This window comes from Crinia signifera, chromosome 1 (genome assembly GCF_055691185.1).
Source record: "Crinia signifera chromosome 1, ASM5569118v1, whole genome shotgun sequence".
Lineage (NCBI taxonomy): Eukaryota > Metazoa > Chordata > Amphibia > Anura > Myobatrachidae > Crinia > Crinia signifera.
In genome coordinates, this window is record NC_139217.1 from 438794791 (window position 1) to 438822772 (window position 27982).

The 27982-nt window shown below is 45.8% G+C and overlaps 1 protein-coding gene across 3 annotated transcripts in view; it reads right to left on the reverse strand.

Moving 5' to 3' along the window:
- MAP3K1 (mitogen-activated protein kinase kinase kinase 1) overlaps positions 1-27982 on the reverse strand; it is a 60897-nt gene that overhangs the window by 22258 nt on the left and 10657 nt on the right. For all 3 annotated transcript variants that reach the window (XM_083153513.1, XM_083153503.1, XM_083153520.1), the window contains exons 2-4: positions 4281-4431; positions 2223-2417; positions 1488-1688 (exon numbers count right to left, since the gene is read on the reverse strand). In XM_083153513.1, coding sequence (XP_083009639.1) covers positions 1488-1688; positions 2223-2417; positions 4281-4431 — 547 coding nt within the window. The remainder of the gene's footprint in view (positions 1-1487; positions 1689-2222; positions 2418-4280; positions 4432-27982) is intronic.

Genomic DNA, 27982 nt, shown 5'->3' on the forward strand with positions numbered 1-27982 from the left:
TTGGAGTAAAAAAAAAAGAAAAGGTGGTGGTCATGGTTGCTTCATCTTGGGCCTTATACAGAGTCAGACTCATTCGCACACAGATATACAAATGTTGCATATCAAAAATACAAATGTTGCATATCAAAAATACAAATGTTGCATATCAAAAATTCAGCAGAGTCGCACGAAACCGGGCTTTTGACAGGACTGCAGCAATGGTGTATGAGGACACATCTGTTCTTCTTTCCAACTTCTTATATACAGTACCTATACATTGCTAATACCCCCTTCGCACCGCAAACACAGGTCAGACCCGGGTTTTGATCCTGGGTCTGAGCAGGCTCAGATCCTTAAATAGCTCATTTTTTTACCGGGTTTTTCCAGGATCGGTGCCTTTCGCACTGAACCTGGGTCACCCATGTTACACAGTTTGATGTGATTTTAAATGGAATTTAGGCTGTTTCTGCCTCCCCCCTTATCCTCAGCAGCTCCCTGACCTCTTCATCGCTCCAGTTTGCCATTTGTAAATCAAATGACTGTACTACACAAAATGTGTATTGTGCTTTCCCTCTACTTTCACTTCTCTCCTGGTCTCAGGCTGGTGACAACATGAGAGAGTGATATTAAGAAAGCCAATCAGCATCTTTCTAGGAGACCCGGGTCAAATATCCCAGGTCTAAGGTTTTCATACGGCAACAACCCAGGTTATTTTAGCAATATGAAAGGGTATGTATAACTCATGTGTGAATAGTGTATTTTACCGATTATGGGGCAGATGTATTAAGCTTTAACAAGAAATAAATGCAAGGGTGACAAGGAGAGATAAATGCCCAGCCAATCACCTGCTAACTGCCATGATACAGGCTGTGTTTGAAAAAAGTCAGTAAGGAGCTGATTGGCTGGACGTTTCTCTCTCCTTATCACCCTTGCATTTCTCTTCTTAAGGCTTAATACATCTGCCCCAAAATCACATAACATCTTTATTATTTTAATCTCTTTAGATTAACATTATTTAGAAATGGCTAAATCTGCATAGCTTCAGGAGGACAGGTGGCTAAAGATAATGCAGGGAATAGGTCAGTCTTGCATAACAGGATAAGATGCAATAAAGCAAATGGTGACTAGAATGTGGTGTTGCAGCCCAGCGATCAAACTCCTCACCTAAGCCTGTTAATTACATTACCCAGAAAGCTTTGCACCGCCATGGGCAGACTCAGCCACTGTGACATCTAGTTTCAGGAGATTTCAAACAGGGCAACTAAAATCTTCTTAAACTGCCCGTCAGATCCACTTAGTCACAGAACAGATTAAGATGGACTTCTTATGTAAGCGACAGGGCCTTGCGGGGGGGAGAGAAAGAACTGTGTGTATATATAATCTACTCATTCTCCATTCAATCGGAAATCCCGAGGATGAAGAGGAAAGGCCTTGCACGCCACGTAGTTCTAGCGTAAAACTATGAACACGTTTATAACCACATAAATGTTGCAATCGCTAATACATACCTGAGGTCCAATGAAAACTCTGTATTTATTGTCAGGGCTGTCGCCGCCAATCAAAAAAGAGTTTGGTCCTATTTGCTGCAGTAAATAGAGTCTTGCGCGCATAACTTTATTCACCCTGCGATTGGTTTCCTCTGGGCTGTAAGGAGAAAACCCGTCTGGAGAGGGCGCTCTTCTCGGTGGAGTGACTCGGCCACTCTGAAACTGTAGACAAATAAAACGGATGTTCAAATTTTGACAAAAAGGCAGATTTTTACACACACGTTTTCTAGAAGGGGCTGCTGTAATGGACACGCGCTGAGACAAGGTGGAAAAACGGATCACTGCTTTACAAATATATATAGGCATGCAGTTCTGCATACCATAGTAAGAGGGTTTATGCACTCTACTGCCATGTAAGATACTACTTTTGGTTAAGATTTATTATTGGCGAAAAAAAAAAAAACATTTAAATTTGTGATTTAAAGAGACTTGGACAAGGAAACTCCAAAGTGGTAAGAGCCCTCCCTACAAACTATCCAAGTTCCAATAAACTCCTGTAACATTAACAGATTAAAGTTCACAGAAAAAAAAGGGGGGGCTTCTATAACTTTGATCATACAGACGGATTGTAATACATTCACCCATTAATTTTATTAAGAATCATGGCAGAATAAAAAAAGAAGAAGACAGAAGCATCTTGTAGTCTGTGCCGTTCATCTTGCGTGTGTGTGTAACAGGCGTATCTCTATAACTTACAGGGACTGGAGAGAGTCCTCTTCTCCTCACTCCCGGAGATTCAGGCTTTGTTTTGGAAGAACCGGAAGAGCTGCTCGGGGAAGGACTTCGTCGCCCCTTCTGTACATGTGTAAACCCGTTCAATGATCCGTCGGCAGAAGAATCTGTTTTGGAAGACTCTGAGCCATCAGCTTTCACTGGGATTGGTTTTACGACCTACATTATGTAAAAAAGCATAAAACGCATTAATAACTGCATTAGCCATGTTTATTAAAGATTCATCTTCTCAGACGTCAATATTTTAAAGAAGGAGAAGAAGACTTTACAATTCTGCGTACAGCAGCAAAGTGTTCCATTAACTAAATCTCATTCAGAGGGAGATTCAGCAAATCTTGGAGAGAAAGTTGAGATGTGGCTCATGGTAACCAATCACCTTCTGTCATCTTTCTAACGCAGCCTGTAAAATGACAGAAGCTGATTGGTTTGTACTTCATCTGCTCAAGTCCATCTGCTCAAACTAGGGAGTAGCGGGAAATTCTCCCCCCCCCCTAGAGTTATATTGAGGAGTAGATGACCACCAGTCCCATGGTCTCAAAATAGTCGACATCTCTTTAGAAGAAAAACATTTATTTAAAATGAGTCCACCTCCTAAGTAGCTGGAGGATTCCTGGATCAAAAGTGTTAGGGCATAATATAATCCTGTGCAGCACAAAATAATATCACATCAAAGGGTATTTGCTGGACAGATAGTTTACATCTGTAAATGTTTGTGCTGGTTCTGCAATATTTATGCCTACGGCTCTATAGTCCAAAAAGAAATGTATAACCCGAGTAACAACCATTAGATAGGTCACTGCTATGCTCAGGGGACAGTGCAACACCATACACAATGCTGCCTGTGTACTGCCCATTACATAGGTGAGTGCTCTGTGCTGGTCACTGCGGCTCCATATACAATGCAGCCTGTGTACTGCACATTACATAGGTGAGTGCTCTGTGCTGGTCACTGCGGCTCCATATACAATGCTGCCTGTGTACTGCCCATTACATAGGTGAGTGCTCTGTGCTGGTCACTGCGGCTCCATATACAATGCTGCCTGTGTACTGCCCATTACATAGGTGAGTGCTCTGTGCTGGTCACTGCGGCTCCATATACAATGCAGCCTGTGTACTGCCCATTACATATGGACACTGGAGCTCCATACACAATGCAGCCTGTGTACTGCCCATTACATATGGACACTGGAGCTCCATACACAATGCAGCCTGAGTACTGACCATTACATATGGACACTGGAGCTCCATACACAATGCAGCCTGAGTACTGCCCATTACATATGGACACTGGAGCTCCATACACAATGCAGCCTGAGTACCGACCATTAGATACATGAGTGCTCTGTGCTGGTCACTGCTGCTCCATATACAATGCAGCCTGTGTACTGCCCATTACATAGGTGAGTGCTCTGTGCTGGTCACTGCGGCTCCATACACAATGCAGCCTGGGTACTGCCCATTACATATGGACACTGGAGCTCCATACACAATGCAGCCTGGGTACTGCCCATTACATATGTGAGTGCTCTGTGCTGGTCACTACGGCTCCATACACAATGCAGCCGGAGTACCGACCATTAGATACATGAGCGCTCTATGCTGGTCACTACGGCTCCATACACAATGCAGCCTGTGTACTGCACATTACATATGTGAGTGCTCTGTGCTGGTCACTGCTGCTCCATATACAATGCAGCCTGTGTACTGTCCATTACATAGGTGAGTGCTCTATGCTGGTCACTACGGCTCCATACACAATGCAGCTGGAGTACCGACCATTAGATACATGAGCGCTCTATGCTGGTCACTACGGCTCCATACACAATGCAGCCGGAGTACCGACCATTAGATACATGAGCGCTCTGTGCTGGTCACTACGGCTCCATACACAATGCAGCGGGAGTACTGCCCATTAGATACATGAGCGCTCTGTGCTGGTCACCACGGCTCCATACACAATGCTGCCTGGGTGATATGTGAGTGCTGTGCGCTGGTCACTGCAGTGAGCGAGTGAAGCCTTACCACAGGGCCTCGCCTGCTCCTCCTCTCCAGCCACTCGTGCTTCCAGGCTGGCATACATGTTGCCTTGAGTTTCTCCCGGATCATGCGTTCCTCCGGGCGGTCGTCCATTTTCTGCAGGCCCCTGAGTGTTTCTTTATTCTCCATGTCACGGCTGCAGGAAGAGGAAAATAGAAAGGCATTAGAAATGTGGCTCTGAGGATGCCCCGTGGCACAGGAATGCCAGTGCACGCGAGGCTTCTCCCATCTCACATTACAATTACTGGGAGATTAATTCCAAGCGGCTGGAGCATCGCACGTATGCAGCACACAGATATTTGCCAGTTTGCTTTTTAGAGCAGAAGTGCTGCTGGGCATCGAGGATGTTGGGAATCTCAAACACAAATCAATAACCTTTCCAAAATAAACAGACACAGTAATGTACTTCATGTGGAGGGAGAAAGCCTGGCACAATCTGCTTGAATGCCCATTACCATGCTTTTAGGACACAACACCCCCCAAAATGCCACTAGAGTCCATCAGAAGAGCTGAAACTGAAGGAAAAAACTAAAATACGCCAGGAAGACACTTGTCCCACTCTGTAATCAAGTCTAGTGCTTGGTGCGAAGCAATGAAATATACAAGGTGCAGAGACAGAGCACTAAAGAATATATTTATTAAAGCTACACTGTATGCTAAAACGACCATACTCTGCTGTCATGGGAACAGTATGTACCAATGCTGGCCATACATCAGAACGGTTCTAGGTCCGAACTCGATTTCTACGGATTGTGCGCACATCGTGAGGTATTTCGGTACGATAACGATGCGATGCTCGGTCACAATGGTTGTGAGGTCGCTCCTATGATCCATCGTACGATCTGCATCATATACAGGTCATTCTAATGCTGGGCTCGACAAACCCCGGTCGCCAGGGCGACCAGAATTTCCTCCCTGGCGACCGGAGGTGATAGGACGCAGCAGCAGTTTCACAGTGTCTCAGCTCCTGTCTAAAGGTACCCACATACCAGAACGATTTTTTGGCCGATTGTCTGATTTTCGATAAATGGGCCGATATATCGTAAGATATTTACCGATAATCGGTCGAAAATCGGCCGATATCGATCCGATGCGCGCTCCCGTGGATCTTTAGCTGAATCTTCTGATCTTACGTGCTGCACAAAAGATCAGAAGATTTAACAAAAGATCCATAGGAACGCACACAGGATCTTAAGAAAAATCTTTGGTAAAGATGTGCGCTTGCCTGAAATCTTTGCTCTAGGGCAGACCAAAGATTTGAAGGCTAATTTATGCACACATCTTAAGATCGCAGATCTTTCCAGTGTGTGGGCACCTTAAGGAGTCCATACAGCCGCGGATAGTAGTGTGCGTCTCTCCTCCCCTCCCCCTGCAGCATATCAGAGGACCGGGACCCCCAGAGAGCCTCCTGAGCAGCGTTCGTTCCACTCCCCATTGCTGGGGCCTGTACTTTACCCATAGTCACCTCAGCGGGCTGTCCTACAGTCCCTCAGCCGGCTCACAATAAACAAGGTTACGCGCTCCTGCACACTACCTGATGCTGATTGTCGGAAGCAGCACTGCAGCAGCTGCGTAAATTGACGGAGAGCGGGCAGATGTGGTGTGCTAAAAAGGAAACAGGTAGTGACAGACAGGGGTGGCCTAGCAAAGGGGGGTCAGCTGTTTGGGGTAACGGGCTTGCTGTACTTGTGCAAAGCCTGTGTAAGAAGTATGCTACCAGCCGCTCTGATGCCTTTGCGTGAGTCACCCACTGTGTCCACATATACAAACTGGAGCAGTCAGGCTCACAGTTCCCTGATCTGCCGCTGCTGCTGCTGCGCAGTCCAGGATTATTGGAGCTCCTCAACCTTACACCAGCCACCAATGAGCTGGGCTCTTTACGAGATAGCCCCTCCCCCTATCTCCCAACCTGCTCCCTCCTGTCATACTATTCCTGGGCAGCATCCACCCTGCTTCCTCCTCCTCCTCCCTTTTGGGAACCAGGTAAGTGCCTTGGAGGAGTGTGGTGGGGAGGGGGGTTGGTTGTTATAAATGTATGTGGCATATATTTGTTTATAGAGGCTGTTTTTTTTAAGCGTGTGTAATAACTGTTTGTATGTGAGTTTTTGTGTGTGTGCGCGGACTTAAACGGCCAAAACATGTTTGATTTTTTTCCCCCACCTCATTATTTGAGTGTGTGTGTGTGTGTGTGTGTGTGTGTGTGTAGGGGGAATTGCCTGTCAGTGGAGATCACCAGTTAGAACCCCCAGCCCCTGCAATTAGAGCAGGAGAATCTGGTCAGCATCTCTTTTTCACCCTGCCCCCTCCCTCCCGCTCTCTTGCACAACATGCATTATGACATGCGTAGAGTTTTGGTGCACGTGGTCGGTGATATCTGGCTCCTACATTTTCATCTTGGCTCCTAGATTTTAAAGAAATTTGTCGAGCCCTGTTCTAATGTATGGCCAGCTTTAGGCAACACCTGAGTCCGCTTCGGTTATTGTGGAACTTTAAGTCCCAGCATCTCACTTTCAAAAAAGTGATGACTCAAGACTGTAGACACAGCGTAGCCAAATGGTGGCGCTCCAGCCGATGGTGTAACTATGTTCAGGCTGGGACTTGTAGTTACATAACCAGTGGGGACATGCAGATTGCCCGCTCTATGACAGAAAAGGACGGGTTCCAGTATGTATGATGCTACCATACATACAAACAAACAATGTTCTATACACACATCTAGCCTCAATGCACCATGCACTGCTAGATGTGTGGCGCAAGTCCACACTCAATTCTTACCAATGGATATGCAGATAGGACACACAAGCAGACCTTGCTGACTAAACTGATAATGATATATGCTGTGTATGAGCGTGGTTGAATCAGCATAAAAGATGCCACGTTAAACAGCCAGAAAGTAGTCATGGAATGGGAGGTCGACGGCAGACTGATTCTTCCCATTTGTTTTTACATTATGCCAGTGTCGAAATTTGGACATGTCAACCTCCGACCAATATCAACACTCTGAATGTATGGCAGCAGGAGAAAAACGAGAACACGGGCTGACATGGAGTATTGGAGCGGAACCAGTCAAGTTATATCAAGAGCTAAATATTGCTGAGCAAGCGTGTGGGCCCTCCAGTAGTAAATGGATAAATGTGGTAACCATAAACCCCCAAAATAAAGATCTATGAGATGCCGAGTGCACAGCAGATCGTTCACAACACAGGCCGGGACACATGACGGAGAGATCTGATAACAGCCAGCATATGGGAGGCAGCCTCAAAACATGATCCCTTCCCAAAGTGGGAGCAAAAAAAAAACCTCTAAGACAATCCCTTCAATGCTTTGTGAAGTCTCTCTATGTTTGTACTTCATCTCTCTGGACTAACTGGAGACACTGGTCTACACACTGTGGGAGGAAACGCTGGCAGGCTGCATATTTCTTAAAGGGGAACCGCCTCCAACTAAAGTCTTTGTACTGTATGAAATATGATAGCGAGGATGCAGTTACAGCCGAACCCCCCCCCCCCCCACACACACACACACACACACACACACACACACACGGGAAAACACTATAAATGAACAAACAACTGGCACTATAAACAAAAATAAAAGCAATGCTGACACTTTTGCATGACTTCCCTGTGTCCCCTTCTCAGCGAATGGAGAATAACTGGCACTGCAAACAGGGATTACTGATCCTTATGAAGTAGGAGTGCAATGCATTGATCAAAGAGCACGGGATGACCTACAGTATACTCTTGTGCCTGTGGCGGAACATTCAACACCCTCCATAGAAATGGAGAACTGCTTGTGGCACCAGCACATTCACCAAGCAAAGAAACACTTGAGAAAAAAAAAAGCATCTGATACATTTCAGGGGCAGCATAGGGTGGGGATATTATCCTCAAAAGGGCCATATATTAGTTTTAATCCCAATAGTCAGTTAAATGAATATATTTAATGATAGAAAGAAGGACCACTCCATAATGGAGAATCAGCAGCAATTTTCAAACAACATTTTAGGAAGATGCCAGGTGGTGAGGGCTTGGAGGCACCAGTTGCCCTTCACTGGCTTATACCATGAAAGATTATTAATAGTCATAAAGGTGGGCGAACAATAAGAGCATACAAGGTAGAACAATGCAATGCTGTACAATACAGCAATCAGATGATACTAAAACTCCAAACACACACGCAAGAGCATACAGCGCCAGCTGAAACGTGCACCTACCAGGTGTACAGACCTTAATAAATAGGTGATAACAACGAAGAGAGTAGGGAGACCAAAGAGGAGGTGCAGAGTGATTAGTGTGCATTAGAAGTAGGTAGTGAGAATAGGTGAGAGGAGGGCCCTGCACTTTGGAGCTTACAATCTAAAGGGGGAGACAAACGGATTACATTGAACAAGACAGTAAAAGGGGAGCTGAGAGCAGAAGTGGAAGAAAAAAGTAAAAAGGTAAAGTAAACTAGAAAGGGCGATATTGTTCCAGTGGTGACCGCTGAGAATGGGAAGGATTATGTATGGTCTACAGCAGAGGTTCCCAATCTATTTGAATCACAGCACCCCAAAACATCTGAATTTTTTTTTGCGGCACCCCTAGGCTAAAGGTTTCTCATTGACAAATTCAGAAACAAATATTAAAGTTAAATAAATTGTGTTTATATCTCATTCTTAGGGTCAGTTATGTGGTAATGGACAGGATTCCCTTCTGTTTGTCCACAATTTGACTATTATAGTGGACATAAATAACTTGAATTGTTCATGGACCACCAAACCAGCGCACCCCTGCAAGTCTGCCAAGGCACCCCAGGGTGCCACGGCACACAGATTGAGAACCACTGGTTTAGAGAGTAGTACAGGCAGAGAGGGCCTTGCATGTGAGGGGGAGGAGCTTGGCTCCCTTACCCCCACAGAAACCTCTTCAGTGTAATGGCTTGGCTGCAGTGTTGAGAACAGATCAGTAAGTAGAGAAGACGTGAGTAGAAGGTTGCAGTAATGGAGATGAGAATGATTAATTGGGCATTAGTTTCAGTGGCATCATGGGAGAGGAAGGGACTGTTGTGAGTGACTGCAAGAGATTGAGAGGGTATTCAATGTTTAGGTCACGGCAGTCGAGCTTGCTCAACTGTTGTGACCCTGTCCCGTTCGCTCGACCGAGAACATGCAGGCGGGATTCAATGTCCCGCTTGCCGGGTAGCGAGAAGGGGGCGTGGCCACGAGTTGCGGTTGGGAAGAGGCGAGCTGCAGCTGGCAGCTCGTCACTTCCCGTCCGTTCTTGGCAGAACAAGACCGACAGCTACTGAAGTCGGCCTCATTCTGCCAAGAAACCCTTCTCAATGCTGTCGGGGAAGACAGAATTGAATTGGGCCTGGCGACCATCTCCATGGTCGCCGGCGATTAATACCCCCCTGAATCTGGTAGACAAAGGAGGAGTCAAGAATGACTGTAAAAGTGGCCATAAACTACTGTTCAGTATCGCAGTAGTGTATGGATATCAGATCCACTGCGAGACGCCCATGAACTTCCCAGTCGCCCGTGACCCCTTCACATGTGATGTATCGCATGCAACCCCTGTTCCCCCTACCACAAGTCAGGTCCGATGCGCGCGGGACCGCACATCGGACCCGAGGGGACATCAAAGGCATCAGATTTGGGTCGATTTCTCTGCATAATCTATTGGGAAAGGGTCAAATTGGCCCAAATCGCTGTATGGGGGCCCCATAGTGTATGGGGGCCTTAAGGCAGCAGAGTTGGGGGAACAGAGGAGTCGTTAGGGGATGATACAAGAAATAGGGAACACACTGACATGAAGGGGAGACAACCTGGACACCCAAAAGAGGAAGGAAAGGGGAAAGGTAGAGTTCAGTGTTGTCAGCACAGAAGGTATACAGAGAACATAGTAGAGGGCCAAGGATAGAGGAGGTCTGGTTGTATGGGCGCCCCCATATAATGCACTGTTGATTGATAATATTTTCACGTTTGTTTTCAAGAAACGATGCTAGTTATCAGCGGCCGCCCCTCACAGCTACCAACACCTTTTTATATTGCTTACAAAACAAATGCAAACACGAACGGTCCCTGAACCCTTTTTTCTTTGTGAAGATTACATGGTCTCATGAGCAAAAACCCTTTAACCATTTGCTTTAAGCTGTGCCCTCAGCACTAGAGGCATCCCGGACAATGCGACAACCAGCAGAGTTTGGCGTAATTACAACTCCATCTAAAGTATCAGCAATTATTTCGGAGCACCGGTGACAGCATCTTACAAGAGGAGCAGAACGGTTCACGTTTCAAAAGCTACTAATTAGATTTTGAACAGGGGGAGATGACCATGGGGCATGTCAGGGGCAGAATGGCACTAATGTTTGGAAACAATGCAGAACTTCAGCAGCTTACAGGAGGCGACGCGCAGGGGTTAAAGTCACAAAAAGTGAAGGAGATGCTGTGCGCTACTTCCTTTTTCTTTTTTTTAAGAAGAGTGTTTTCTTTCTTATTCAGACTTCCTCTGCCCCGAGAAAACACACAGGGACCACAGCTGCGCAGTTCCTGTCAGAGGATCACAGCAATAGGAAGCGCTGCTGAGCCGCGGACACCGGGCAGCACGTTGTTAGAAGCGCTCTGGGGCGACAGACACTTAGTTATGTTGTGTTGGTGCTGGAATATGGAAAACATAAGACTCAGTACAGATCCAGTTGCTGAGGCAACCGACAAGGAGCAGCGCCCACTATCACATACTATGCTGAGGGTGTCTAGGGCTTGTGCCCTATGCAAAAATAAATAAAAACACCCAGAAGGGAATATTGTATTTAGCGTGCTGTATCACAGCTTGGAGAGGGGTAAAGTGGAGAGAGATAAAGGGGTAGATGTATGAAGCAGTGATAAGGGAGGAGAAGTGAGCCAGAAGAGAAGTGGCCCATGGCAACCAATCAGCTGCTCTATAATTTTATATTATGCAAATTACAGATGTTGCGTCAGCGCTGATTGGTTGCCATGGACCACTCCTCCTCTGGCTCACTTCTCCTCCCTTATCACTGCTTCATACATCTACCACACACATCATGTAACATGGCATTTATGGTTGGTACTGTATCTTTCTACCCTACTGGTACTTTATCTCTCACCAAGCTCTGAGACATAACCCCCTATGTGATCGTGTATGGGTCATGTCCAAACTATGGCCCTCCAGCTGTTGTGAAACTACAAGTCCCATCATGCCTTGCCACAGTTTTGCCATTATGGAATGCCAAAACTATAGCAAGGCATACTGAGATATGTAGTTTCACAACATCTGGAGGGCCACAGTTTGGACATGCCTGATCTAAGTGTACCGCTGCGCTCACCACGCTTTGCGCACATTGTCTCGCTACGCGCGGCACACTTTTATTTTCCCACCGCACCATAGCGGATGGTAGACCATGAATTACTGCCTGTCGGCACATCTTGGCTCAAAAATAAAATAAAAAAAAACATGTGAAAAACTATTTCGACATATTGACCGACGACCTATCCATTGTCGACCCAATGCTTAAGTTGACCTTCCGACCCTGAATGAGCAGCTTCTTGAAAATTGGCCAAACTCAGCATTTGCTTCTAGGCCATCACCAAGAGTATTACGACTGTGGGGTAGATGTATGAAGCAGTGATAAGGGAGAAGTGATAAAGTGCCTGGTGCTTTATCACCGGCCAATCAGCTCCTGACTGTTCCTTTTCAAACACAGCCTGTAACTTAACAGTGAGGATCTGATTGGCCGGTGATAAAGTACCAGGCTTCATACATCTTCCCCCAGAGTTATGTGCAATGCTCTGTACAGGACTACCAGACTTGTTACTGCATAGCACACGGAGCACTATGGGGCTACGTCAATGAGCAAGGTTCCTGCTCGCAACCGGCAATTACAGTACCAAGAGATATCGCTCCCCTACATGGTGCCACCTAACACTCCGCAAAGATCATATACCCAAGCAATTCATATATGTAGGATTAAAGAGCCACAGAAACTTCCAAGAGATTACTTATAATGAGCCTATTTGTTGTGATCTGACTGCCTGGGAACGATTGCTTTATATAAGCTGAATTTGGACTGTGCCTCCGGCTTATTACAGCGTTCTGCTAACAGATAGAGAGATGAGAAGTTCGGACCTCTGCTTCAGATTCCTGGAAAAAGAGGAATCCACAAGAAGAAAGCCTGACAATGCGCATTTGTTCTGCAGAAAAGGGAGAGAGCAGGAACCATCTCCCCTCTCATGTGACAGGGAGCGGAGTTTACTTTCACCCGCACAAAGGCCCTTTGTTTCCCTAATGCAGGTGGGAACGGTGCAGGTTTTACAGTCATCTAAGAAGACTAAATGGCTTTTGTGAAGGACAGGTTGTGTCCGAGGGTGGAACCCGATGACGGCGGGGCGTATGGGAGCCCGCTAAAGACGACGCAGCTACGAAGATAAACACTATCATCCAATAATGGAGTCCAGTAATCACGTGCTACAATGCAGGAGAGTCTGATTTATACAGAATGAGCAGAACAATGTTTCACAACCGCCCCTTTCTGATCACAAAGACACCCCTGATAGAGGCCAAAACCAAACAATGACGTAGTGACCTTGTCAAGGTCGGGGACACAAATGAAACTGCCGACATGCTGGAAGTGCCAGAAAGCTGGGAAGACGACGACGACTCGCATAAATCAAACGATAGCGATTGTATTGATCTTCGGATTCTAATGGACCTGCTGATTGTGAAATGATAGAGCGTTGCAATCTGTTGGCGGCACAGAGGTTAAGGAAGGATCAGCGTCTAAATTGGCTCCAAAAAAAAAAGTTCAGAAAAGTTTCTCCTTGTTTGAAGTGGTCTTGAATCCTAACAAAGGAATTGTAATTGCAGGTGGTCAGGCCTTTAGCGTTTGATCATTTCTGCAGTGCTTAACTCATGTACTGGCTTTTAATCAGCCAGATCCTTCAAGCTGCATAGCCTGTGCTCACTCTCTCTGCCTTTCCCAACCCCCTGACCTGCCTTTCGTCTTTCAAGTTTAAAACACACGACTAATCTCCAGTTTCCTCTTATGCTGCGGCCTTTTCAGAGATTCTCATGTGACCTTTGCTGCAGAAGACAGTTACAAAAGGGCTTCCCCTTGTGTACCGAGACACAAAAAGCCCATTCTTACAAATAAATAATAAAATAAAAAGAAATAACACACACATAAGGCTGGGAAAATAGCGAACTTCTAATTTAAGCCCGCTCGCCCGGCCCTGCTGTACCCCCAGGTGAAGTAGAGTTCACAGAAGGGACACACTAATAAACTAGGAGAGGAAGAGGGATTTTCGAGGGGGGGAGAGAAGGGAGAAATGCCAACAGCTAATAAAGCCTCTGCAGATGCCACCTCTATGCTAACAGTAATGTAGGCAGCGTACTGCTACATCGGAGCTAGAGGACAACCTGTAGCCCTTATGGAATTAATAGTGATGGCAGGGCACTCTGGGACATGTAGTTCCATATAATGTGCATCGCCAAGATGCCCACAACATGGCTCATGGTTTTCACACCTCTGTGGAACCACCTGTAATAGCGACTCCTAGAGCTCCTCTATAGTGGATATTTTAGTAACAATTATACTTTCTACAAATTTGGATTAAGTGTAATATTGCTCACTTATATTTTTCACATAAACCCTCAGTGACGGCTTATTTCCCGTACTCTAGCTGGAATTAATTTAGCTCCCCATCGCCCTTCCAACACCGCCGCCTACATGGTTGTGTCTACATGGCTGAACACCGGAATGTTATCTGCAAAATTCCCCTCACCGCCATCCTCTGCGGAGCACCACTGGGGCTTCCCATCTTGCCTCATTGTAGGTGGGTATGGCGGAAAGACATCCCCGATACGTCTAAGCAAGAGTCTGTCCTGGACGCATCGGGACTTCCTTACTGGACAGTGTTAGGCCACCTGCCAGGGTTCTGTTCTCTGCTTGCACTGGATTACAGTGACAACCTTGGAAATCATTATGTTGAATGACCATAAAATAATACTCCAAGTCCCAGCACATTGCACCTACTGATGATGGATTAACGTTGCCATTCGGTACTAGTCTGGATCAGTACCAAAAACCAGATGTTCTTTATGATGTGTAGTTTGTCACATAGTCTACTAGTTAGGAAACAGTTTCCTTTTGGGAAAGAACTATAGAGGGTCTTGTCAATACAAAAGAAATAGGCCGAATCTTCATAAATTGTGAGAGCAAACAGATCTTTTACAGTCAGTCAAAGATAACTAAAAAAATCACTACTCTGCCTCCTGGCATAAGGCAACATGTGTAGTCCCAAAACACACAAAGCTGGATATTCATCCTATGGAAACTGTGATGGCTACTGGGCATGGTCGTGGAAGATGCACCAGTAAGAAAATACCCTTGGTGTGTATGATATTTGTACTTATGGTCGGAAGGCAGGCACTGTCCAAACTGGCATCCCTGCCTCTGCCCACACAAATACTAACCTGAACAAACCATTGTTCGGCATTCTATCACAATTATGGCTAGCTATTCCTTCCTGGCTGGCTGGAGAGGATATTACACACAACACAGATTTGGGGGGGCATATGTATTAATGATAAGGTGGAAGGTGTAAACGCTGCAGCCAGTCAACTTCCAACTGTTGTTTTCCAAGCCCAGCCTGTAACTTGACAGTTAGTAGCTGATTGTCTGTTGCGTTATCACTTCACCAGGCTGAATACATCTGCTCCCTAGTTCTTAAGGCCCCCATACATTAGGCCGACTTGTCCAATTTACCTGCGAGCCGCCCGGCAGCTCCCCGGGAGGCTCACATACAATTTGTGCCATTTTTTACATGGGATAAATCGCATGCGGCGGCGGCGGCTGCGGTGGTGGGGGCGGCCAGCGGTGGTGGTGGGGGCGGCCAGCGGTGGTGGGGGCGGGCGGCCAGCGGTGGTGGGGGCGGGCGGCCAGCGGTGGTGGGGGCGGGCGGCCAGCGGTGGTGGGGGCGGGCGGCCAGCGGTGGTGGGGGCGGGCGGCCAGCGGTGGTGGGGGCGGACGGCGGGTGCGATGAGCGCTGCTGACCTGGCCGGGCAGTGTAACACATAGCAGCAGTGGGGACGGGCAGCGTAGTGGCGGCTATTAGATTTTTAAAATACTTGTCAAATGACCGGCCGCTCTCTGATTGGCCGGAGAGCTCTCATCCAATCAGAGAGCGGCCGGTCATTTGACAAGTATTTTAAAAATATAATAGCCGCCACTACGCTGCCCGTCCCCGCTGCTGCTATGTGTAAGTAAGTACACTGCCCGGCCAGGTCAGCAGCGCTCACCGCACCCGCCGCCCGCCCCCACCACCGCTGCCCGCCCGGTGTCTGCATGCATATGCCTGTCAGGTGGCAGGCATATGCATACAGGGAGGTCGGACGTGATCGTATGTACAGACCGTCCGACCTCCCTGATCCGGTCCGATGCGCACGGGACCGCGGATCGGATCAGATCTCACACACATACGATTTTGGGCCGATTTCATCCGATTATCGGCACAAAGTGCCGAAATCAGATGAAATCGGACCAAAATCGCATAGTGTATGGGGGCCTTTAGAAACAAAAAAAAAGTTAATAACATAACAGCAAAGGGTATGCAGTTAATCGGTGGACAGTCAATAGGTCGACAACAAATGATCGACATGCACAGATTTGACATAAGAAAACAGTTGACGTGATGAAATGTAAAAACTGACACGCCCCCCCCCCTAAAAAACACCCAATGTCGACCAATGCCATGTTCTTGTTGATATTTTGCTTGTATTGACTTGTTAAATATCTACCTAGACACTGCCGTGCAGATTGGAACCCGGCACAGGAAGGACTGTGTGTTGTCACAGGATTGCAGATTGTGTGTTTAGGTTGTGCAATTTGTATCTAAACACAACAGCCTGCTGACAGAGGAAACTGCAGCAGTGAGAGGCTTTGAAACTCTTACAGGAAACCGCAATGACTACCGCAACCACCTGCACTGTACGAGTCACCCGCTACATGACGCCATGCAGATTTATCTGACAAGATGCCGGCTTTAATTACCCAGAATTCCGATTTACCTGGATGTACCAACTACCTGCTAACTTGGTACCTTGTACATGGGGATATAGCCATTATTGAATTGTAGTTAGGGTATTGCAGGAAAAAATTGATTTGGACTCCACAATGTGTGAAGCCGAGTAATACTGGGTACACACCATAAGGGCATACACACGGAGCGATTTTGTGCTATTTTTTAAGCAATCTGACTAGATAGCTTAGAGAGTAAGCACAGATCTCTCCGTGTGTATGCCCCGAGATATTAATTATCTCTTGCTAACTAAGTCAGTGCATGCAGTCAAAAACTAGTCAAGAGTTTCCTTCAGTCCCTTAAGTATTGTTTATGAAAAGCTTTTCTGTACTTCATTGTTCCTGTAGTGTATTACATTCATTCTATCTGTTAAGCGCCATAAGTCCAATTGGAGAACGAGCTCTATATAAATAAAATTATTATTATAGTCAAATTGCTTAGGAAGTGACTGCAAATCTGTGTGTACAGAACGAGAGATTCTGATCGCAATCTCTCATTCTGAACCATTACCCGGCCTTATTTTGCTTAGCAAAATCACATAGCCCAAATCTCTGCATGTGTATGTGCTCCCCAATGGGAGATCTGGACACCAGGACATCGCCTACCCTAAATAGCTTAGCACACACCTCTACGTGTGTTAGACATACTGTATATGCCCAGACCCTGATTAGAACGATAAATCGTATACATTGTACAGTGAGCATCCCTAATCAGGCATTCCCGAATGTAGTTCATTGAATCATCCCATTGGATGTGCTACATGTCCATTGGGATTGTATCGCAATTACATGCAGCATATAACAGCATATAACAATGCATCAAGTAGTTATGAAATGTACAGCAAATGCGATTTATTGTTGCATGGCATTGTTGCGGGGTTGTACCGTTTGCAAGGTGTGTACTCGGCACAATCACCACGCTGTAATTATCAAGCGAATTGTGCAAACCTTACAGACATAACTGCTGGCTGTACATATGCAACAATGGGGCAGATGTATTAAGCCTTAACAAGAGATAAATGCAAGGGTGATGAAGACAGATAAACATCCAGCCAATCAGCTCCTTAGGAAATATAGATGGTAAGCTCCACTGTAAAGCGCTGTAGAATCTGAGCACTATATAAATAACAGCTAATGAAGGCATTTGAATGCCAGGTCTTAAGGATATTCATGACTGAGCACAGACTGTAAAATCAAATTGACCAAGGTCCTAATTAGATCACCTGTTATCCTAAAATCCTGGAGCGTTGCATTGAGGACAGTTTGGGAACCTCTGTATTACACTGGTGTATCATTAGCTTCACCGTGTGAAATACTGTGTGAAATACTAACTAGACAAGCTTCATCTCCCTTAGTATGATATATTAATACAATGAAAACAACAATAGTAAACTCTAGTTTGGGGTTTTGTTTCACGTACTGTTAGTGGGAGATGAATGGTAAGCTGGGCGTATAACAGAGGCACATTCTCTTCTCCAGACTTGTAACTGCACATTACCAGCAGAAGCACTCAGTAGAGGGGAGAAATGGACTGGTGTGACTGTACGCTGAGGATCGCCGTTTGATAAGCAGTACAATAGGAGCAGTGTGTATCTTTCACACTGCTAAAAAGCTCCAAAAATGTTTAAGAACATTAGTCCTTTCAGTCCCCAGCAACAGTACCATGAGCTGCCTCCCCCATGGCTGAACCCCGCTCACATCCCAGTCAGCAGCTTTCACCTCCTGACCAAGCATTCCAGAGAACTTGAACGGTTTTGACACCGCGGTACATTCTCCTCAAGGTTACCCCATTGCTGGCTTTTGGGTAGGTAACCGCCTAGGTTTAGGACAGTGGCCCTTATTCAGATCTGATCACAGTACAAATTTGTTCTCAAAATGGGCAAAACCATGTGCACTGCAGGTGTGGCAGATGTAACATGTGCAGAGAGAGTTAAATTTGGGTGGGGTGTGTTGAAACGTGATACGGTCGTATTGTCGACCCAACTTAGGTCGACAGGCAACAAGGTCGACAGGCAACAAGGTCGACAGGCAACAAGGTCGACAGGGTTCTAGGTAGACATGGATGAAGGTCGAAAGGTGTCTAGGTCGACATGGGACAAGGTCGACAGGCCGCCATGGGTTTTTTCACTGTTTTTTGAGCCAACATGTGCTGACAGGCGGTATTTAATGCCCTACCATCCACTGCGGCGTAGTGGGAGAATAAAATAGTGTGCCGAGCATAGTGGGGCACCGTGCCCGAAGCATAGCGAGCTAATCGAGGGGCTGCAGTTGACTTCCAACTGTGTCCATGTCGACTATCGACATTCGGGTAAAAAAAACTGTGAAAAAACCCATGTCGACCTCTCGACCTAACCCATGTCAACCTAACGCATTTGTCGACCTAGACCCCATGTCGACCTAAGTCGGGTCAACAATACGATCCACACCCTTTGAAACTGAAATCTAAATTGCAGTGTAGAAATAATACAGCCAGTATTTACCTTGCACAGAAACAAAATAACTCACACAAATCTAACTCTGCGCATGTTACATCTGCCCCACCTGCAGTGCACATGGTTTTGCCCATTCTGAGAACAAATTTGTACTGCGATCAGATCTGAATAAGGGCCAGTCTTCTGATCATTCCCTGGTATAAGCCCAGCAGGATTAGCATACAGTACAATCTGCAGGAACGGGCTTATTCTCCATAGACATACATTCATTTCCAATCTAACCACCAGTAACCCTACCTTATCCCACAGTGTTCTACAGCATACAGACTATTAGGGAGTAATGTGTAGCCTCAGGTGTAGCCATGCACAGAGAACCAGTGTGTCAGGTCAGTGAAGCCTAAATGTGCCACTGCAGCAAATACTGAGGGCTTTCAATGACAGATGCATCATAACCGCTGGAGTTCTGTCTCTGCAAATTACCCAGAGTCTATAGAAATGTCAAATCGTCGCATCTTCAAACTTCACTGTGGCAGATGCACAGTCTGTGCTTTAATGCAATGATTTCCAGTAGCCATTAACAAATGCCCGCAGCAATAAAACCATATCCAAAAAGGTTCTATGAAAGAGTTGTACTGTAGCCAAGTGCACATTCATCTGCCTGTACATCCCATATCGTTTCTAAGCATGCTGACAATTCTAATCTGAGCTACAAAACTGCAAGTAGTCCAGGGATGGAGGACACTGGCAAAGAAACAAATTAATGGGATAATGAGGCTGGCTTCCACCCCGCCATTCATACCATGGAAGCCATTTATCTTCTATAGTAGGGGTCGCCACACTGTTCCTCATGATCTACCAAAGTTCATGTTTTCCAGGCCACACGTGGATCTGTAGAATGTGTTGGTTAGGAATGAATGCAGCATGTTTGAAAATGCGAACGTTAGAAATTACTGTACCTGTGCACCAGCTAGGTGGTCTGGTTATGTGACTATAATGACTGCACCGGTGTACCAGATAGGTGGTCTAGAACAGGGGTTGCCAACTCCAGTCCTTGAGAGCTACCAACAGTTTTCATTTTCCTGCTCCTCACAGGTGCACTCATTACTGACTATACACATTTTAAATGATCCACAGGTGGAGCTAAATAGTCCACTTGTGATTCTGGGCCTTATTTTGGTTCATTCTTTCTGTTAATATCCTTCTTAGATGGACAAAACCATGTGCACTGCAGGGGGGGCAGATGTAACATGTGCAGAGAGAATTAGATTTGGGTGAGTAATTTTGTTTCTGTGCAGGGAAAATACTGACTGCTTTATTTTTACACTGCAATATAGATCTCACTTTGAAGTAAAACCCCACCCAAATCTAATTCTCTCTGCACAAGTAACACCTGCCCCACCTGCAGTGCACATGGTTTTGCCCATCTAAGAAGGATTTTGTCAGAAAGAATGAACCAAAATAAGGCAAAACGTTTCTGTTAGTAGCTCTGGAGGACTGGAGTTGGCTACTTCTGGTCTAGAAAACGTGACTCTTAGTAATGACTGCACCTGTGCACGAACTAGGTGGTCTGGGAAATGTGACAGTAATGGCTGCACCTGTGCACCAGCTTGGTTGTCTGGGAAATGTGACAGCAACGACTGCACCTATGCAAAGCTAGGTGGTCTGGGAATTGTAACAGTAATGGCTGCACCTAAGCACCAGCTTGGTGGACTGGGAAATGTGAGAGTAATGGGGCACACACACAGGTCGAATACAGACCCATTTCTAAGCGATCTGTCTAGATCACTTAGAAACGAAGCAGGGATCACAGCGTATGGCCCCCCAGAGACGGCGATGTGCGTTCCCACACATTGCTATTTCCTGACTAGATACTGCATGCAGTATAAATCTAGTCATCGCTAGTGCTCTCTCTATTGAGAACACGGTCCGTGACAGACCGCTCAGCACACAGCACTGTGTGCTGAGCGATCTATGCTCAACTAGTTTGCTTTAACACAGGCATGGCGAAACTGTGGCCCTCCAGCTGTTGCGTAACTACACATCCCAGCATGCCTTGCTATAGTTTTAGCATTCTCTTATAGCAAGACTGTGGCAAGGCATGATGGGACTTGTAGTTTCACAACAGCTGGAGGGCCATCGTTTGGACATGCCTGCTCTAACACACTGCTCCTGTCGCTCCACGTGTACGGGGCATTAGCTAGGTCAGTGATAGCTAACCTTGACACTCCAGCTGTTGTTGAACTCCACATCCCAGCATGCCCTGCAACTTCATTATGTAAAGCTGACAGAATTTAAGAAACTAATAGTATTAAATATTGTCTTAATTACCAGGATTTCGTTTAAAAGAGCCAACATATACCACATCTGTGTAACATTAACAATATCAATGCTTTACAGAGACTGTTGAAAACCCTTAATCACTGGAGTGAACAATCTAAATAGATGTTATATAAAGGTGATGGCAGGAGCAATAATGGACATTCATCCCAAACAGCAGCTACTGTAAGAACAGAACACACCAAGACAGACTTTATGATGAGCAATTCAGTAGCGGCAACAAGTCCAGAGGAAAGGGAGGGGGTTCCAAGACCGGAGCTATTCAATTGTTTGTTCTGATGTGCACAGTTTCCACAGCTGTCCATTATCCCTACTGAGGTGGCGGGCAGAAGTTTGAACAGTTGGTGAATTTGGATGCTTTTCTATTTGCCCAGAACAACTACACAATAAATACATCTATACACACATACATCTATACACACAAAAAGCTAAAATCGGCACCTACACACAGCTGTACACTGACCACACAACGGTCAGATTCAGCATATTTTATCATTGGCTCTACAGGAGTCTTCGACATTTCTTTGTGACTTGCGATATGTAGCATGGTTCCTCTAATCCTTCAGACGTGGGGTTTCTAGCACAAAAACGGTTTGCAGCCTTTGGTGAAATTCCATATTGTTTATCGTTAAATATTTCCACCTGGGCCGCTAACCACGGATTCCAGCAGATATTACTGGAAGGGCAGGCGTGCTTTTACAAGGATCGTTATTAATCACACAAACAATTTATATTAGATTAAAACTCATCTGCAATATTCAAATGATATTCTTATTTATGGCCATATTCAATTACCTGTAACTCCCGTAAAAGCTAGCGCATACTGCACATTTACAGCATGCCCACTCACATGATAACCGGTATCCAATTATAAAGGTTATTATGCTGGGTTTGCTGTAATGCTGCAGTTATTGGACTTGTGACATGAAGCAGTGGAGAAAACACAATGTAATCCCAAGTCGCGCAGGCTGTAGACTTGTAAAGCAGCTAAACCCCTGCATTGTACTGGACGTGCTACCAAAACAACCGCTGGGACCAACTTTGAGAAGGATGTTGTGAGCAGAGATAATGGGTGTCCAAAGTGCTTGTGAACATTGGCACAAACAACTCAATAGCTCCTAGAACTCTGGATGGTAGCTGAGGCTTTTGGGGCAGCGATATTAGGTGCTGAAGCCACCGGTAAAACAACTGAATCACACCCAATTGGGGTGATTCAATTGATTCTATGGAACAGCATCCGTGACCGTGATGCCAACATAGTTGTGCACAGGTCCGCCTTCGGAACATTCCTAGCCAGTTTCTCAATGCACGCAGATGAGGCAGGGAGCGCAATTAGGGGTAGTAACTGGCTGTAATGGGACATCCTCACATGGGCCCTTATTCTGATCGGTGCGGCCGGATCCGAATATGCGGCCAGGACCGTGCGTGCGAAACCGCGCCTTCCATACGGATCGCCAACTCCGTCCGTATGCGGTAAGAAGCTGGCCGAACGGACCGCACATGTATTTTTCACGGAATACGCCTCCTCCATCTAAGGGAACCTCCCCCATCATTGGATGGTCGCAGACCATCGAATGCAGGACCGAGTGCTCCACCAGCTCCCGCAACCTCAGACCACACGGACATTTCTCCGTGCAAAAGCAGGGATCTGGGCGGGCAGCTGACATCTGGCAATGTCATATGTCCGCCCCCTACACGTGCGTCATGGCCGCATTACCATACGTACGCCGAGCGTTTGCATGGGAACGCCCATGAAACGCGGGGCGTATGCATATGGTAATGAGCCCAAATAGCCCTTCACGCCCCTCTCCACCCCCTGTTCGGAGTGTTCACATATCATGCGGGATTTGCCCGTACGCCCTGCTCGCACATGCGCAGAGACGCCTCTGCACATGCGCAGACACAAAACATCGGCGGGCCGAACGCACGCGGATATATCCGCACCGACCAGAATAAGGGCCATAGTTACTGCTCCCTGAGGGCACAACACCAGAACAATGGTGTACATATGGAGAGAATTTTTTTTTTTTTTTTTAAGTGTACTGAAGTCGACACAAGGAAAATGTCGGCATGATTTTTTATTTATTTTATTTAAACTCTTTACTGCACCATCCATGCTGGCATAGATTGAGAAGGGAATAGTGTTTCAAGCATGACGAGCGAAACGTTACACTAATTGGGGGTCCATGTCGCCATAGGTCAAAACACACCAAAACTTGTCCACTATTCTTGAGTCGACCATTTCCATGACAACTTTTTTTCAATGTCGACCGTGGGGGTTGATTAAATACGATGTGCAGGGAATAGTCCCCAGAGGGAGCTCCCGCAGCTATTCTTATACGCACGCCACTAACTACGACTATTGGATTTCTGATCACACCTGTCCTGTGCTGCAAACAGTAACCCAACAAAACTAGGGTGGCTAGGGCTTAAAGCAGCATCACCATGGGGCACGCTGGTACACGCAACTAAACACCCACTTAACTATTTACTGCGCACCTTATCAAACTGACCTCCTAGTCGACCTTCATTCACACCCCACAGGCAATTGTGCACTTCAGGGCTGGTGTTCCTGTTCTCCCGCTGTGTTGACAGCCAAACCAAGGCATTTAGGTGCGTGCGACTGGCACCTGTGTTAATACACACTGTAATATAATCTGTCCAATCTTTCTGATTGGAGCAAAACTCTGGTTATGTATAGGAGCAAATCACCCATTTGCTCTTAGAAGCCTGAAAAAGGTGCGAAAAACGGTCATTTAACGGATAAATTGGTTTAATTCCAGTGTTTGAGAGCAAATGGTAAATGGTCATATTCTCCAATACATTACTAGATTACAATATTAGATTGATAATACATTTTAGAAGGTGTGTGTTGCAGCCTATATCTGGCTGGAGAAAGTTGAAAAATTCAGTGTTTAAAAAATAAAAATGTAATAAATAAAAAAAAATTATATATATATATAAAATTATTATTATCTTTTTTTCTCTCTCTCTTTGCTGGTCATTCATCAGTTCCAAAGGCATAAACTTTAACCCTGTTGTGTCTCAGTCAAACACCCGTGTAAGCCCTCTTAAGAAATCCCCCTACGCCTGTTGACATAACTAGCACAAGAGGCTTTCCGAGTCACATGTTTAAGCAAATGACAAACCTTCAACTGCATTAAAATCACATGCGCTCCCAGCCCGCACACAACCCCACTTCCACACAAGCGGACGGCAAAGTAGAATCATTAACCGTTTCACATCACTGAAGACCTACATACTGTAAATCATGTTCGGTCACGTACCATTGAAACTCAAGGATGTCCTCACTTCAACTTATTTTCAAGATGGGGAAACAGACAGTAAATTCTACAGGAGCCAACTCTAAAGTAGGTTTTAGAGGCTGGAGCTGAGCCACCAGCACAAAGCTCATGGAAGACTCCGACATTTTTGCAGCTTAGGTTTTATAATGATACGAATGAAGAATTAAAGACCTGGCAGATGGTAAACGTATGTGCGTCTGACACCATTAAAGTTTAAGGAAGGGGTGGGCGACGTATTGTCTTGATAACTGAATTAAATATATAGTCGGGCTGACTAAAGATAATGTCTCCGAAAGGCCAACCCGCTAAGTCACTCCTCATCCTAATAATGTTCCCACTGCATTAAGAATAGACATGAGCAGCACATTTTGGTCCCAATATAGGCAGCGTCCAACGATTCAAGATTACGGCCTTTATATTTATATATTCCAGCACGAGGGTGATCACATTGCCGTATAAGGCAATGGGGTTACCACGGTTATGCGGTGTACACTGGTTGCACTTGTTTAAGGTGCCTCATGGAATGGGTTCGGTCTGTAAGGAGATTGTCCAACGGTTCTTGGTTAACCTTTCCTTCACATTGATATTGTGCAGTAAGACGTACTTGCGGAATCCCAAGGAACATCTCCGTTACCTCGGGCATGGAGAATATGCAGAGAATTCTAAGTACAACCTAGAGAGGCCGCGACAGTAGATTTTTAATAACATTACAATTTTCTAAGCTGAAGCCTAGACAGAAATCCACCAGTTACAACCTGTGTGGGGCTCCCTAGTGTAGGACAATGTTCTAAGCAATGAGGCCTCATTGGGAACATCTCCCAAGTAAGAGTTGCTCCTCCAGAAACACCACAAAGGACTGCCGATAAAACGCCATGACATCAGCCATTATCACGTCTGTTTCAATTTTAACATGTACCATAACAAAGTCCATGTAACCCAACACCCACTGCAGGGATTAAGACCTGCCAGGCAAGTTTACTTAAGATAAATGAGGTGCTGCAAAACACATCGCAAGCGCCCTCTATCTCCTAACCTAAATACACCGAGAACATTAAAGGAAATCTAGTATTTAACTTACTAATGCAAATAATACACCTGAAATAACTGCAGTGTATAGAACAACAATGTTCAATACACTCCCTGCTGCTGCTACTGCTCTGCGGCGGACCGCCATGCTAGGACACAAAAAATTCAAAACGATGCGCTGCCGGCAGACATCGGTTTTCCCCGGCACCTTTATGGGTTTCCGATCTGGAGCGGAACATCGCATCCATTGCTTTGAATGGATTAACCCACGCAGTAGAAATGCACTGTGGGGACTAAGGACTTTGCAGAGGGGGAGCGGGCAAGTGATGTCACAGCAACTCAAATGACTGCAACCTCTGATGTTTGCACTGTAGAAGATCCCAACACAAGTATGGTCCCAAATATAGCAAAGAAACTTCTATCTAAAGGCACGGGTAGGTGGTCTAATAGTGCAGGTAGGGATGGGTCATTACTCATACAGGGATGGTGCGTTCTTAAAGCATGTATAGAAATCACTGTGACTAGTTTTCTTCGATTACTGATCAATCGTTGTAAGTTGCACTCTTGTTCTTACAATCCATAAACCAGAAGGATGCTAAACTGGCTAAAGACCCTATTAGCGCTCCCAAACCACCAAGGAAGCTGTGCACAGAAATATCTGCACCCGCTGCATTCAGGCCTGAGCAGTCGCTTGCCATCATTATAGTGATGTAGAAAGAAAACTGATGCAAAATATAGACACGTACCAGGAAGTTGCAGCGTCCCTGGTAGAACAATAAGAAACTACGGTGCCCAATGTGTGGGGTAGGACAGATAATGTTTAACTTTAAATAGCTAGAAACTGGAGGGTTCCGCATGCTCAATCCTGCCACAGGGCACCAATATGGACAAGGTGCTTCCGCCTGGAACATAGTGGGCAGATCAAACAGACAGGCAACATGCCCTCTGCCAGCATGCCAAGCCACAAGTTATCTAGGCTGGTTATAAAACAAAGAATATCCTGGAGTAACAAATATAGGAGGCAGGCACACAAGTACAGTGCTGAAGGAACGCTGCAATAATACACAGACCTTTACAAAAACCATCCATATAGAAAGATAAATAATAGAGAATTGGATAAAGAAATGACTATGTAGCCAGGACGAGGATGCAGTGTTTTTAGAATGATCAGTAGGAATAATGGCTAATCAGGTTTAACTAAAGGACCCCATACACGAGTCTGATTTCTCCTGATCCTGACAGATGGGGCTGAGAAATCGGCCCAAATCAGATGTATTTGACATTGGATCCAATCGTACCCGAGGCCCCGTGCGTATCGGATGGGATCGGGAGGTCAGATCTGGTCCGACTCAGACCCACCCTCCAGATGGCAGGGAATGAGCTGGCATGTGATACAGCACATGTAAAAGGACAGCATGCCATGTATCGCTCATCGAATCAGAATGTGAGCTAACACATGCCATATGACACTTTTCAACCAATTTATTGGAGCAATCTGTCGGAATCGGATTAAAAGGGCACTAATCGCGCTAGTGTATGGGCACCTTTACACTGTTACCATCTCTAAACTGGCAGCATACAAACTGTACCGCTCTGCGAACCATGTACCAGATGAAAGAAAAATAATTTCCTATATACAGGGGAGTAGTCAGGACTTTGTGGGCCACATAGCAACATTTTGAAGGCCCTCTTGTCCCAGTGCATCTAGAGCAGGCATGTCCAAACTATGGCCCACCAGCTGTTGTGAAACAAGTCCCATCATGCCTTGCCACGGTTTTGCTATCAGGGAATGCTAAACTATGGCAAAGCATGCTGGGATGTGTAGTTTCACAACAGCTGGAGGGCCAGTGTTTGGATATGCCTGATCTAGAGAAACACTTACCCGCAGCAGCGTTAATTTTGTGCCCCATAATTGTACACTTTTTCGGTTTCTGGACCATGGTAGTGCCGTAGTACACATTATAGGGCCACCAGTACAAAATACAACGCAATACTCCTAATTCACATTATGAACATACCGGGAGCCATTCAATTGTTTTTGAGTCTACTTTTCCTGCAGAAACTAGAAATATATTTATGTTTAGATGCCCATGCATATCGCACCCAGACAGACAATGTTTAGCCACATAAAATAACTAAACTTAGTCTAAAAGTACTGCTTCGGGGGTCCATATGAGAGCGCCAACCTCAGGAGGCTGCGAGAAGAAAGGTCACCTCAGCGGCTAAAGGGCATCTATATGGAGTAACAATTGAATTGCTACACTCTGCACCCCCTAGTTCCCGGCAAGGGGGAAAACAAGTAAATTCACCCCCACAGTGGCCCCTGTACATATTGTGCCACATTACAATACCTTCCAATTCAGTTCATACCATATAACAATGAGCAGGTCTAAAGCAAAAATGTGCGAGGACCCCTATGTACTGTACCCCCCCAATAGTGAAAAATGTATTCAGCATATCTAACTTTGACATGGAAAAGTTAGATATGTTGTCCATAGCCCCACAGCACCTG